Source organism: Pseudophryne corroboree, chromosome 1, assembly GCF_028390025.1.
Source record: "Pseudophryne corroboree isolate aPseCor3 chromosome 1, aPseCor3.hap2, whole genome shotgun sequence".
In the NCBI taxonomy this organism is placed as follows: Eukaryota; Metazoa; Chordata; class Amphibia; order Anura; family Myobatrachidae; genus Pseudophryne; species Pseudophryne corroboree.
In genome coordinates, this window is record NC_086444.1 from 419,888,366 (window position 1) to 419,902,686 (window position 14,321).

The 14,321-nt window shown below is 45.0% G+C and overlaps 1 protein-coding gene across 3 annotated transcripts in view; it reads right to left on the minus strand.

Moving 5' to 3' along the window:
• The window catches only part of LOC134889403 (acyl-CoA dehydrogenase family member 11-like), a 140,535-nt gene that overhangs the window by 22,783 nt on the left and 103,431 nt on the right, over window positions 1–14,321 (minus strand). For all 3 annotated transcript variants that reach the window (XM_063913375.1, XM_063913377.1, XM_063913376.1), the window contains exons 4-12: window positions 3,808–3,907; window positions 3,250–3,367; window positions 3,026–3,168; window positions 2,604–2,753; window positions 1,555–1,649; window positions 1,382–1,481; window positions 545–685; window positions 369–461; window positions 177–284 (exon numbers count right to left, since the gene is read on the minus strand). In XM_063913375.1, coding sequence (XP_063769445.1) covers window positions 177–284; window positions 369–461; window positions 545–685; window positions 1,382–1,481; window positions 1,555–1,649; window positions 2,604–2,753; window positions 3,026–3,168; window positions 3,250–3,367; window positions 3,808–3,907 — 1,048 coding nt within the window. The remainder of the gene's footprint in view (window positions 1–176; window positions 285–368; window positions 462–544; window positions 686–1,381; window positions 1,482–1,554; window positions 1,650–2,603; window positions 2,754–3,025; window positions 3,169–3,249; window positions 3,368–3,807; window positions 3,908–14,321) is intronic.

A 14,321-nucleotide genomic window follows, 5' to 3' on the forward strand; every position in this document is an offset into this window, starting at 1 on the left:
CATTATTACAAAGCACTATAACAATGTGACTAGCTCACATCAATCTCTGTAGGGAAAGACAGTGACAGGCTCCATCCTACACAATGTGGAAAGCCTGGTAACCATTACATGGACTGCCAGCTGTGAGAGTTGCTGGCCTTGATTTATCGCTTATAAGCAGAAATGTGACTGCTTACCTGAGTGACAGAGAAGAATGCACTGAGGACCTGTCCCTGGCTCTTGGTGACTGAACGCAGGACATCTAGAGACAGGATGTTAGTTGTTCCTTCCCAGATGGTCAGTACCTATGACAACATTAAAATAAAATGGTTAAAACACACTATGCTCCCGGGTCCCTATTTACAGTATATGCTATATTCAGCTCTTACCTGTACATCTCTGAGCATAGCTGGCAAACCTGTGTCCTCCATGTAACCCTGCCCTCCGAAGCATTCCAGCCCTTCTGATAAGACAGCAACAGCCTACAGCGTAAATAGAGCTACATGAGAGGATGCGTTTCCCAGACTAATGAACAGGGTGGGACGATCTATGTGGCTTAGTGTACCTGTTTCCCAGTGTAGAGCTTAGCAACGGGAGTAAGGAGTCGGAGTAAGTGCTGGTCCTGCTCTGTTGCCATGTTCGTTTCCTCCAACCCCAACAAGCGCGAAACCTCCATTAACAGAAGAAACGCTCCACGTGCCTCTACCTAAGGAAATCATGTAGAACATGCTGACGTGTCTGCACAATACTCACAGTGAGGGTAGGCCAATATAACGCTGGTCTGACACCCCCAGGAGATCTGCAGCAATATTTGGAGGCAATGTATGACGTCATTACTTTACAGAAATGCAGTCATATATAAGGCAAAATAACAGTGACCTAATCGGACTCACATACATTTTTAATATACAGTATGCCTTTTGAGAGGCATATCTTTTTGCATCCCTTAGGTGCAAATTTATATTTTGATGATGATGATGATGACTGTCACATTGGAGCTCTGGCTTTACCTCTATGCTATATCATCTCTACGCTATACTTAAGAGTGTTATACTTTTTGTGCATTTTAGCGATCAACCTTCAGGTGCCATGGAACCTTTAGTATGGATCGATAATCACAAAAGTTGTACTGTATGTTTTGATTGGCTTATTAAAAGAAATTGTAGCTTCATGTGCGTTTTTTTACTCTGATAAATTTGAAAACAGCACAAAAACATGCAAATCAAATTGAAGGTTTGCCCTGTGATAACGTAGCTACACAATTTTTCACATCAGATAAAACATCGGCACAACCCTCCAGCAGTGACTGAGCTAATATTAATGGAATGACCCAGTTCAGAAACTTCTTTGCAGTGTCACTGATATTGTAAAAACTTGACTGAAGACCACAAAGCGTGCTCACCTCCATTCGTGCCAAGGTCTGCATATGCAGGGGGTGGTCCCTTATCAGCTGACCAAATACAAATCGTTTGGATGCATATTCCCTTGCCAAGTTAATTATTCTGGATTGAAGGTAAAAATTAGAAATCAGTTATCTAACAGACAATAGATAGAAACATAAATAGATTATATTACCTCCTCATGCTAGATGCTGCAGCAATGGTATTGTGAATACGAGTAATTGTTAACATGCTGGCGATTGAAGCAACACCGCGACCTTGAGGCGAAATCTAAAGTTACAAAAATGGGATTAACTAAGTCAATTAATACACCTGAATCCATTTGGACTTGTTACATGGGTATAAATATGGAATCGGCAAGAGGAAGTGATCTGTCTTGAGGAAGTCTCCGGTTGCTAGGAGACAACGCGTTGATGCCCACTTCCTTTCGTTTGAACTCTCCCATTGGTGGATCTCCAATTTACCATCTACAGCTATTTGGCGCTCACATAACATCCAGCACTGCCTGAAAGTGTCCTCCTACTGCCGGCCAAAACAGACTTCACTGACTCCACGGCGGCTGCTGGCAGCTGTAGACACATACAGCCGCACGTGTCTTCCATACACATCGCGGAGACGGCCATTCTACATGGTGGGCAGGCAGTGCACGGGTCCGTTCAAAGGCTGCAGTCCCTTCATTGATGCAGTCACCACATGTACTATATTGCTAAGGGAACCCTGACTTCTATCATACAGGAACCAGCATGGTGGTAACTATATATGTTACTACGTGACTGCATGCTGTTACAACTTCGCTAATCACTTAGTGCATGTATTGTGAGACCCTCAATAGCGGATTACTACTAACAACATAACCCCACTGGAACGCCAGTGATGTGGTTATGCATATCTTTTGGGAGAGACGTTTTATCTCAGCATTTTACTAATCATTATTAAAATATTGTTACTGCATATTATTGCAAAATATACCCATTGGAAGTTATTCTATTTTAATAACTAACATCCGGAGTTTGTAAGCTCATAGATATGTGCTAATTGTTCTTCTATATAATCATGTTTGTTGTTTGTGAATTTATATCTATAAAACAATATGTTTTTTACATACACGAGCTTCACTTAGCCTACTCATTTTGACAGACAGCACATTTAGATATCAAATGATATACATTTATCAGTGTTCCAAGCACAGTGTTTCTTCTCTAGCCATATTAAATCAACCATTACCTGCAGAGCTTTTACCCCATCCAGCAACAGTTCTGCTGTTGGCACCTGCCGAGTGCCCAATTTATCTTTAAGCCTCTGCACCTCAATTCCATTCAGCTGCCCTTCAGCATCACGGACTTCCAGGTAGAAGAGCGACAACCCTTTTGTGCCCTGCAGAGAGTACAAAGATTGAATAACATCTCAATGGCTGGTGGACTGTTCATTTCAGCATTTAATGACAAATTACAGCATTCAATGACAGATTAAATATGCCATTTTATACATAATTATGGGGGTTTAGAACAAGAAATAGTTATTACCTTAGTAAACAATAAAACTGATTTATGTCCTTTTAAAGGCTATCCTGTAAATAGTATATGGGAAAACCGATATTAGTTACGATTGCTGGACCAGATTCAGCATCATACCTCTTGCAAACTTACCTGCACTGTGTGTCCTTGTGCATCAACTACTCTGCCTAGAGTCAGACTCATATCAGAGTCTGTAGCGGATGTAAACCACTTGTATCCATATAGCTTGTAAGTACCATCTGCCTGGGCATGAGCCACTGTCTCTGTGCCATGTGCTGCAGTGAAAACAAAGTAGAAACTTTCTTTAATGTCTGAATTTGCACCTCTCTAAATAAAGGGAGTAGTTTCTCACCCACCAACATCTGATCCTCCTCTACGCTCTGTCATCCACTGTCCAGATGTCCAAAAGCTGCTAGGATCTCGGGATGTGAGGTGTCTAAAAGCATCCTCAACACCAGCTGGGGTACCAAGTGCCTGTCAATGGAAAGTGTGAAAATGAATATGGCTCTTCTTTGGTTATTTAATTGAACTGCATGCATGATATCTGTTCAAAGCTCATGTAACAGTACACACTACATCTTGTCCGCTTGCAATGAAGCTCGAAGCAGTCACTCTGGTCACTTGATTTAAAAATGAATAATCTGGGTCTCTTTCAACTGGGTCACACGCATTTGTGGCCAAATGAAACAATGATCCAGTCACTCCTGTGTATTATAGAACTCTCCGTTCTAAGCCTCGTGACATCTGGTCACATCTCGCAGTAGTTATTATGGTAACTTGCTTGAAAGTGTTAATAAGGGCTACATCACATTTATCATTGAATCAGTTATCATACATATGCTTAATATTTGTACACAGAATCTAAAAGGTAAACATGATCTAGTAATACCATGCACCGTGATGCTTTATCGTACCTCGAAGACCTTGGCTGCACCATCAGTCATAGCTAGAGGGCAACTGAACAGGCCAGAGGATGGCGAAAACAGATAGTTCTTAATGACCTGAACAAGGCGGCTATGGAATAAACAGAGAATGGTTGAAATGTTATAAAATCGTGATTGTGTAAAGTGGAGCTATTTGCAGATCCTATAATGAACTGATGCCCAGATACTGAAGTATAAACTGTACTGAATGCAATAATCAATAAATGTTATGTACAAAAGTAGACAAATACAAAATCTATTCATTTTAAATGTGAAGACCAGGGCCCTCATTCCGAGTTGATCGGTCGCAAGGCGAATTTAGCAGAGTTACACACGCTAAGCCGCCGCCTACTGGGAGTGAATCTTAGCTTCTTAAAATTGCGACCGATGTATTCGCAATAATGCGATTACTAACTACTTAGCAGTTTCAGAGTAGCTCCAGACTTACTCTGCCTGTGCGATCATTTCAGTGCTTGTCGTTCCTGGTTGACGTCACAAACACACCCAGCGTTCGCCCAGGCACTCCCACCGTTTCTCCGGCCACTCCTGCGTTTTTTCCGGAAACGGTAGCGTTTTCAGCCACACGCCCCTGAAACGCCGTGTTTCCGCCCAGTAACACCCATTTCCTGTCAATCACATTACGATCGCCGGAGCGAAGAAAAAGCCGTGAGTAAAAATACTTTCTTCATAGTAAAGTTACTTGGCGCAGTCGCAGTGCGAACATTGCGCATGCGTACTAAGCGGATTTTCACTGCGATGCGATGAAAAATACCGAGCGAACAACTCGGAATGAGGGCCCATATTCCAATAATACAGAATTCACTATTTAAGCCTATTAGTTTGTATTTCTCAGGTAACCAATGGGGACACTAACAACACCATGGTGTATAGAGTATGGTGTCTGGGCACTTTAAATTAATTGGCAAAAACTCAGACTTCTCCTCCGCTATACCCGAGTGTCCGTACTCCTGAGATGGCATTGCCAGCTATGAATCAGATCTATATTGGAGGTTTCGTAGCGCACCAAGCACTATTAGGTAATGAGACCCATGGGAAGCTCCCCAAGAGTCTCTAACCAGTCCAGCTTGGCCCCTTAGCTTAGCCTTGATGATCAGAGTAGGTCTCAGGTGATAACGTGATCAATGCAGAGTCTTCTGCAACTGTCTTCTTCCAAGGAGATGGTTATGACTTCCACCACCTCTTCTATATCAACTGCTTCCGCAGCCCCCAGTTGAAGAAGTTATCAGATTCTGAATTGTTCTCCCAGGAGGAAGGTAAGGTGGCGGAAGGCTCTGACCTGGACATTTCCTCATGTCCAACACACACTCAAACTATTATGCTACTTAGAAACAGATTATTTTCCTTCTTCCACTCAGCTAGAGGACCTTTTTGCTGAAGCGTGTACCGTACCTGATCGATGATGTCGGGAAACCTACAGACTGTAGTACCTCTTTACTCTGCTTTGGGAATTACGGCAAAATGGAAAACTGTTTTTAGGTGGATGCTCCCAAAGCTCACATCTCTAAAATCCCCACCATACTTTAAGGGATAGCACAGATAGGAAAATGTATGTCTTCCTTAAAAAATGTTAACCTGGTGTGACTGCTCTGCAGCATCCTCGTTTTAAACTTTATTAGGTGGATCCATTACCTAGAAAATTGCCTTCCGATTAGCTATTACCTGGACTCCTATCCTCATCTTTCATGAATCAGGAACTTGTGATTCTGACCTTGGACAGGGAGGACTCCAGATGAAGGACTCTCTTCTTTCGCTGAATAGTGTCAGAGGATCTAAGGGCCTGATAAAGAGATGGTCGCAGTTGGTACAGCAGCTGCATCTTTGGATGCAGCGGCTTTAAGACAGTATGCAAATACTGCAGGAAGTGTATTGTGTAAACAGACGCTTCTTGCCGTCTTCTGTGATCCGTTGCTGTGTCCGAAGACCCAGTATTGAATTACACTACATGAACATTGGGCTATCCCTGTACTGTACGGGTTCAGCACATGCGCAATACTAAAAACATTGGAGTTGTACGGAAACCAACTGGTGCATTTAAGGGGGCTACATGTCCTTAGAGATGACAAAAATGGGGCTTTGTCCTTTTCTTCAAAATACTACCTTTTGCACCTTCCACTGTTTACAGCAGAGTGCATTATCAATATAGCTAATAAAAACATGTAGTGACACATCTCTACACTGCTTGACCTCTCTTAGTGCATGTTTAATTAAAGCCCTAAATTAAACTGGAACAAGCAGTATTTCAGGAGACACACTGAGAAGTCACAATAAATGAAGGTGGCAGACCTAATGTTATATAAGCCGCCTAGACTTTGGAATGATGAATTTACTCTTTCAACAATACTTCTACTAGCCAGACCTGCCGGACCTGCAATACTGCAACACTAGGTACAGAGTACAATTCTGAGAACAGGTCTCAGACTGGAATGTGTATGCACACACATGAATCGCAGGTGGAGAACAGCTGTATATGTGTAGAATACACGCTTACAATCTGTATAAATCAGCATACAACTCACACATGCCATGCTCTTCTTTCACGTTATCAAAGAAATAAAAAAAAATTATGAATTTATGACTATTTTGGTTTTAAACTGTTTTATAAATGTTTATCTTAACAGAGATACAATCTTACGCTGTAAAAGTTTTGCAGCTTTTCTACGAAAAACATTCAGTTACTGTTCTGCCAGTTATATGATATGATAGGAAGCTGATTATTCTGTCATGTTCTCTGTCCTAGATAATGGGATAAGGATTTTTTTCTATCTGTCATAAGATGTATGTTATGACAACAAAAAATGTGACAACATTAAATGTAAATGTTATATTTCAATTGCTAACAGATTACACCAGGACTGGGTATATGCCAGTTGCCAAGTCACCACTACACGCTTCTAAAATATGCAGCCTGGACATCAGACTAGACTAAGGGGTCTATTTACTAAGCCTTGGATGGAGATAAAGTGGATGTGGATAAAGTACCAGCCAATCAGTTCATAACTGTCATGTCACAGGCTGGATTTGAAAAATGTCAGGTAGAAGCTGGTTGGTTGGGACATTATCTCCGTCCACATTATCGTCATTCAAGGCTTAGTAAATAGACCCCTTTGTGCTGCAAACTCCTCCTTTTTCTCTCTATGATCTGCTAGAACACAGCCCCATCCCATGCATCACTCAGGAATGGTTAGAACTGATTCCTGAACTGTAGAACGCCTAGTAACGGAGGTATAATACAGTTTGCTATTACCATGGTCAGAGAAGTATTCCTATGAAGAATTCCTGGTGAGAGTAACTAACACAATAATGCGGCTCTTACCTAGACAACAGCAGTGAGTCCTAATAAAACTATCACAGTCAAAATCATCAGTTCCTGATTTCTATCTTTTCTTTGTTTTTATGCAATCTGCTTTTATAAAAGCAAACAGCAAAATAGACATACAAGCCATTGGTATAAAAAAACAGATGTCTGCTCAGCAGAGAAAATATAAGTAGTCTACATACCATCAATTATAGATTAATGGACAAGGACTAATCAGAACCAAATAAGGCTGTGTGTTGTTTCAGAAGGTAAATATCAAAATGAAAGAAAAGAAAAAAAAGAGAAATCAAATGACAGACACTGAAAAAATAGGATTTTATATACCTACCGGTAAATCCTTTTCTCGTAGTCCGTAGATGATGCTGGGGTTCCATTTAGTACCATGGGGTATAGATTCGTCCACTAGGAGCCATTGGCACTTTAAGAGTTAAATAGTGTGGGCTGGGTCCTCCCTCTATGCCCCTCCTACCAGACTCAGTCTAGAGGAGACGGGCATACTGCCCGAGGATACGGACATACTTCGAGAGAAGCAATTTACACAGATAGTGGTGAGATTCACACCAGCTCACACACAACAAAAGGAAAGTCAAGCTAACCAACTAGAAACGATTCAGCAACGACTGAACCAACAATGCAGGAATACGAAGTACTGGGCGGGCGCCCAGCATCCTTTACGGAATACGAGAAAATCATTTACCCGTAGGTATATAAAATCCTATTTCTCTTTCATCCACTAGTGGACACTGGAACATCATATACAGTATGGGTGTGAAGCTTGCAACCAGACATGTGGATGGACATCGATGGTCGATGTTTCCGAACCATCGATGTTTTCGTTTCGATGGTAGTGTTTTTAGCATTTAATGGTGCCCTCCCGATGTTTTTCACCATCGAATGATAGTCATTCGATGGTCTTCCGATGGTGGCTTGTTTTTTTCTAATTCCAAATAGCTATGCCTCCCCTTGCTGCTGTGTCTATCAGGGAAACTTCCTAAGTCCGTTGGAGGCTGTCTGTTTCAGACATGAGCCTGCTCAGGCAGTCCCCTCACCCCCTCCCCTCTCTAGGTTGCTGCTAGGCAACAGGGCCCACTGCAAGCTCTGATTGGCTATCATTGACTCAGAGAGCCAATCAGATCCCAGACCTTACCCTGCAGCAGCAGAAGCCACAGACACTCGGAGCTCAGGAGGATTCAGAGGAGACAGAGTGACCTCACTGATATTTATATCACTCCAGCTATACACCACCATTGATCATGGGGAATAATTTAGGAGGGCTATGGACAAAGTCCTTGATTGAGTATGTTTTGGACTGTTGGGAAAAAAAATTTGAAACCAAAGAAGATGTATAACAAACCAGTGTTTGCGCAGTAAAAAAGGACCAGCTTCCTAGGTACACCTCTGAGGGGAGAAAAAACACTATTTCTCTACAAGTGAAGTACTAGAGCAGGGGTGGCCAACCAGTCAGAGACAAAGAGCCAAGATATCTTGTTAGGTACATCAAAGAGCCGACTTTAAGCCGAAGATGGGCTTGCAAAAATGGGGTGTGACCTTGTGCCTGCTAGGCCATGCCCCTGGTATAAAATACATTGAAAAAGCCAGATCCAACATGATATACTTTGAAAAAGCCACTTCTACATCAAATAATTGAAAAGGCCAGATCCGCATAAAATATATTGAAAAGCCAGATTCACATAATACACTTTAGTTCCCCCATGTGTCACTCCAGCCAGCACCTGCCTGTGTCACTCCAGCCAGCTCCCCCATGTATATTTGGCTCCCTCAGTTCTCAGTCTACGTAGTGCTGCTGCATGTCTGGCTGGAGTGCAGCAGTTTACAGATCTATTGTGGTCACGTGACTTTGAGTGTTGGGAGCCACATTTGAATAAAGAAAGAGCCACATGTGGCTCAAGAGCCACGCGTTGGCCACCACTGTACTAGAGGTTTGTAGAGGGTACCCCTGGCGCTTGGTCTTTTAAAGATGATTATAAATACAACTCAAAAACAATACCATATTTCTCTAACGTCCTAAGTGGATGCTGGGACTCCGTAAGGACCATGGGGAATAGCGGCTCCGCAGGAGACTGGGCACAAAAGTAAAAGCTTGAACTAGCTGGTGTGCACTGGCTCCTCCCCCTATGACCCTCCTCCAAGCCTCAGTTAGATTTTTGTGCCCGAACGAGAAGGGTGCATGCTAGGTGGCTCTCCTGAGCTGCTTAGAGTAAAAGTTTATTTTAGGTTTTTTATTTTCAGTGAGTCCTGCTGGCAACAGGCTCACTGCATCGTGGGACTAAGGGGAGAAGAAACGAACTCACCTGCGTGCAGAGTGGATTGGGTTTCTTAGGCTACTGGACATTAGCTCCAGAGGGACGATCACAGGTTCAGCCTGGATGGGTCCCGGAGCCGCGCCGCCGGCCCCCTTACAGAGCCAGAAGAACGAAGAGGTCCGGTGAAATCGGCGGCAGAAGACGTTCCTGTCTTCAACTAAGGTAGCGCACAGCACTGCAGCTGTGCGCCATTGCTCTCAGCACACTTCACACTCCGGTCACTGAGGGTGCAGGGCGCTGGGGGGGAGCGCCCTGAGACGCAATAAAAACAGAAATACCTTAGGATGGCAAAAGAAATACATCACATATAGCTCCTGGGCTATATGGATGTATTTAACCCCTGCCAGTTTTCCAGAAAAAAGCGGGAGATAAGGCCGTCGTGAAGGGGCGGAGCCTATCTCCTCAGCACACAAGCGCCATTTTCCCTCACAGTTCCGCTGGAAGGACGGCTCCCTGACTCTCCCCTGCAGTCCCTACAGAATCAGGGTAAAAAACGAGAGAGGGGGGGCACTATTGGCAGCTAAATTATAAACAGCAGCTATAAAAGGGAGTAACACTTATATAAGGTTATCCCTATTGATATATATAGCGCTCTGGTGTGTGCTGGCAAACTCTCCCTCTGTCTCCCCAAAGGGCTAGTGGGGTCCTGTCCTCTATCAGAGCATTCCCTGTGTGTGTGCTGGGTGTCGGTACGATTGTGTCGACATGTATGAGGAGGAAAATGATGTGGAAGCAGAGCAATTGCCTGTATTAGTGATGTCACCCCCTAGGGAGTCGACACCTGACTGGATGGTTGTATTTAAAGAACTACGTGACAATGTCAGCACTTTACAAAAAACTGTTGACGACATGAGACAGCCGACAAATCAATTAGTGCCTGTCCAGGCGTCTCAGACACCGTCAGGGGCGATAAAACGCCCGTTACCTCAGTGGGTCGACCCAGACACGGATACTGAGTCCAGTGTCGACGGTGAGGAGACAAACGTAATGTCCAGTAGGGCCACACGTTACATGATCACGGCAATGAAGGAGGCATTGAATATTTCTGACACTACAAGTACCACAAAGAAGGGTATTATGTGGGGAGTGAAAAAACTACCAGTAGCTTTTCCTGAGTCAGATGAATTAAATGAGGTGTGTGATAAAGCGTGGGTTTCCCCCGATAAAAAAGTGCTAATTTCTAATAAATTATTGGCACTATACCCTTTCCCGCCAGAGGTTAGGGCGCGTTGGGAAACACCCCCTAGAGTAGATAAAGCGCTCACACGTTTATCTAAACAAGTAGCGTTACCGTCTCCTGATACGGCCGCCCTCAAAGAACCAGCGGATAGAAGGCTGGAAAATATCCTGAAGGGTATATACACACATACTGGTGTTATACTGCGACCAGCAATCGCATCAGCCTGGATGTGCAGTGCTGGAGTTGCGTGGTCGGATTCCCTGACTGAAAATATTGATACCCTGGATAGGGACAGTATATTACTAACTATAGAGCATTTGAAGGATGCATTACTATATATGCGTGATGCACAGAGGGATATTTGCACCCTGGCATCAAGAGTGAGTGCTATGTCCATTTCTGCCAGAAGAGCGTTATGGACGCGACAGTGGTCAGGGGATGCGGATTCCAAACGACATATGGAAGTATTGCCGTTTAAAGGGAGGAGTTATTTGGGGCCGGTCTATCGGATCTGGTGGCCACGGCAACGGCCGGAAAGTCCACCTTTTTACCCCAGGTCACCTCTCAGCAGAAAAAGACACCGTCTTTTCAAACTCAGTCCTTTCGTCCCCATAAGTACAGGCGGGCAAAAGGCCACTCATTTCTGCCCCGGGGCAGAGGAAGAGGAAAAAGACTGCACCAGGCAGCCTCTTCACAGGAGCAGAAGCCCTCCTCTGCTTCTGCCAAGTCTTCAGCATGACGCTGGGGCTTTACAAGCGGACTCGGACACGGTGGGGGCCCGTCTCAAAAATTTCAACGCGCAGTGGGCTCACTCGCAAGTGGACCCCTGGATTCTGCAGGTAGTATCACAGGGGTACAAACTGGAATTCGTGACGTCTCCCCCTCGCCGGTTCCTGAAGTCTGCTCTACCAAAGTCTCCCTCCGACAGGGAGGCAGTTTTGGAAGCTATTCACAAGCTGTATTCCCAGCAGGTGATAATCAAGGTACCTCTCCTACAACAGGGAAAGGGGTATTATTCCACGCTGTTTGTGGTACCGAAGCCGGACGGCTCGGTGAGACCAATTTTAAATCTAAAATCCTTGAACACTTACATAAAGAGGTTCAAATTCAAGATGGAGTCACTCAGAGCAGTGATAGCAAACCTGGAAGAAGGGGACTATATGGTGTCTCTGGACATCAAAGATGCTTATCTCCACGTCCCAATCTACCCTTCTCACCAAGGGTACCTCAGGTTTGTAGTACAAAACTGTCATTATCAGTTTCAGACGCTGCCGTTTGGATTGTCCACGGCACCTCGGGTCTTTACCAAGGTAATGGCCGAAATTATGATTCTTCTTCGAAGAAAAGGCGTTTTAATTATCCCTTACTTGGACGATCTCCTAATAAGGGCAAGGTCCAGGGAACAGTTAGAAGTCGGAGTAGCACTATCTCAGTTAGTGTTACGTCAGCACGGGTGGATTCTAAATATTCCAAAATCGCAGCTGATTCCAACGACACGTCTCCTGTTCCTAGGAATGATTCTGGACACAGAAAAAGGTGTTTCTCCCAGAGGAGAAGGCCAGGGAGTTATCCGAGCTAGTCAGGAATCTCCTAAAACCAGGCCAGGTGTCAGTGCATCAGTGCACGAGGGTCCTGGGAAAAATGGTGGCTTCTTACGAAGCGATTCCATTCGGAAGATTCCATGCAAGAACGTTTCAGTGGGATCTTCTGGACAAATGGTCCGGATCGCATCTTCAGATGCATCAGCGGATAACCCTGTCGCCAAGGACAAGGGTGTCTCTTCTGTGGTGGCTGCAGAGTGCTCATCTACTAGAGGGCCGCAGATTCGGCATTCAGGATTGGATCCTGGTGACCACAGATGCCAGCCTGAGAGGCTGGGGAGCAGTCACACAGGGACAAAATTTCAGGGCTTGTGGTCAAGCATGGAAACATCTCTTCATATAAACATTCTGAAAATAAGGGCCATTTACAATGCCCTAACTCAAGCAAAACCCCTGCTTCAGGGTCAGGCGGAATTGATCCAATCGGACAACATCACGTCAGTCGCCCACGTAAACAGACAGGGCGGCACGAGAAGCAGGAGGGCGATGGCAGAAGCTGCAAGGATTCTTCGCTGGGCGGAGAATCATGTGATAGCACTGTCAGCAGTGTTCATTCCGGGAGTGGACAACTGGGAAGCGGACTTCCTCAGCAGACACGACCTTCACCCGGGGGAGTGGGGACTTCATCCAGAAGTCTTCCAAGAGATGGTAAACCGTTGGGAAAAACCAAAGGTGGACATGATGGCGTCCCGTCTCAACAAAAAACTAGACAGATATTGCGCCAGGTCAAGGGACCCTCAGGCAATAGCGGTGGACGCTCTGGTAACACCATGGGTGTACCAGTCAGTGTATGTGTTCCCTCCTCTGCCTCTCATACCAAAAGTACTGAGAATCATAAAAAGGAGAGGAGTAAGAACTATACTCGTGGTTCCGGATTGGCCAAGAAGGACTTGGTACCCGGAACTTCAAGAGATGCTCACGGAGGACCCGTGGCCTCTACCTCTAAGAAAGGACCTGCTCCAGCAGGGACCTTGTCTGTTCCAAGACTTACCGCGGCTGCGTTTGACGGCATGGCGGTTGAATGCCGGATCCTGAAGGAAAAAGGCATTCCAGAAGAAGTCATCCCTACCCTGATAAAGGCCAGGAAGGATGTAACCGCGAAACATTATCACCGCATTTGGCGGAAATATGTTGCGTGGTGTGAGGCCAAAGAGGCCCCTACAGAGGAATTTCAACTGGGTCGCTTCCTACATTTCCTGCAAACAGGACTGTCTATGGGCCTAAAATTAGGGTCCATTAAGGTTCAAATTTCGGCCCTGTCGATTTTCTTCCAAAAAGAACTGGCTTCTCTGCCTGAAGTCCAGACGTTTGTCAAAGGGGTACTGCATATACAGCCTCCTTTTGTGCCTCCAGTGGCACCTTGGGATCTCAATGTAGTTTTGGGGTTCCTAAAGTCACATTGGTTTGAACCACTTGAATCTGTGGAGTTAAAATATCTCACATGGAAAGTGGTCATGTTGTTGGCCCTGGTCTCGGCTAGGCGCGTGACAGAATTGGGGGCTTTATCCTGTAAAGGCCCTTATCTGATCTTCCAGACAGGGCGGAATTGAGGACTCATCCTCAATTTCTTCCTAAGGTGTTTTCAGCGTTTCACGTGAACCAGCCTATTGTGGTACCTGCGGCTACTAGGGACTTGGAGGACTCCAAGTTGCTGGACGTAGTCAGGGCCCTGAAAATATATGTTTCCAGGACGGCTGGAGTCAGAAAATCTGACTCGCTGTTTATCCTGTATGCACCCAACAAGCTGGGTGTTCCTGTTTCTAGGCAGACTATTGCTCGTTGGATTTGTAGCACAATTCAGCTTGCACATTCTGTGGCAGGCCTGCCACAGCCAAAATCTGTAAAAGCCCATTCCACACGGAAAGTGGGCTCATCTTGGGCGGCTGCCCGAGGGGTCTCGGCTTTACAACTTTGCCGAGCAGCTACTTGGTCAGGGGCAAACACGTTTGCTAAATTCTACAAATTTGATACCCTGGCTGAGGAGGACCTGGAGTTCTCTCATTCGGTGCTGCAGAGTCATCCGCACTCTCCCGCCCGTTTGGGAGCTTTGGTATAATCCCCAT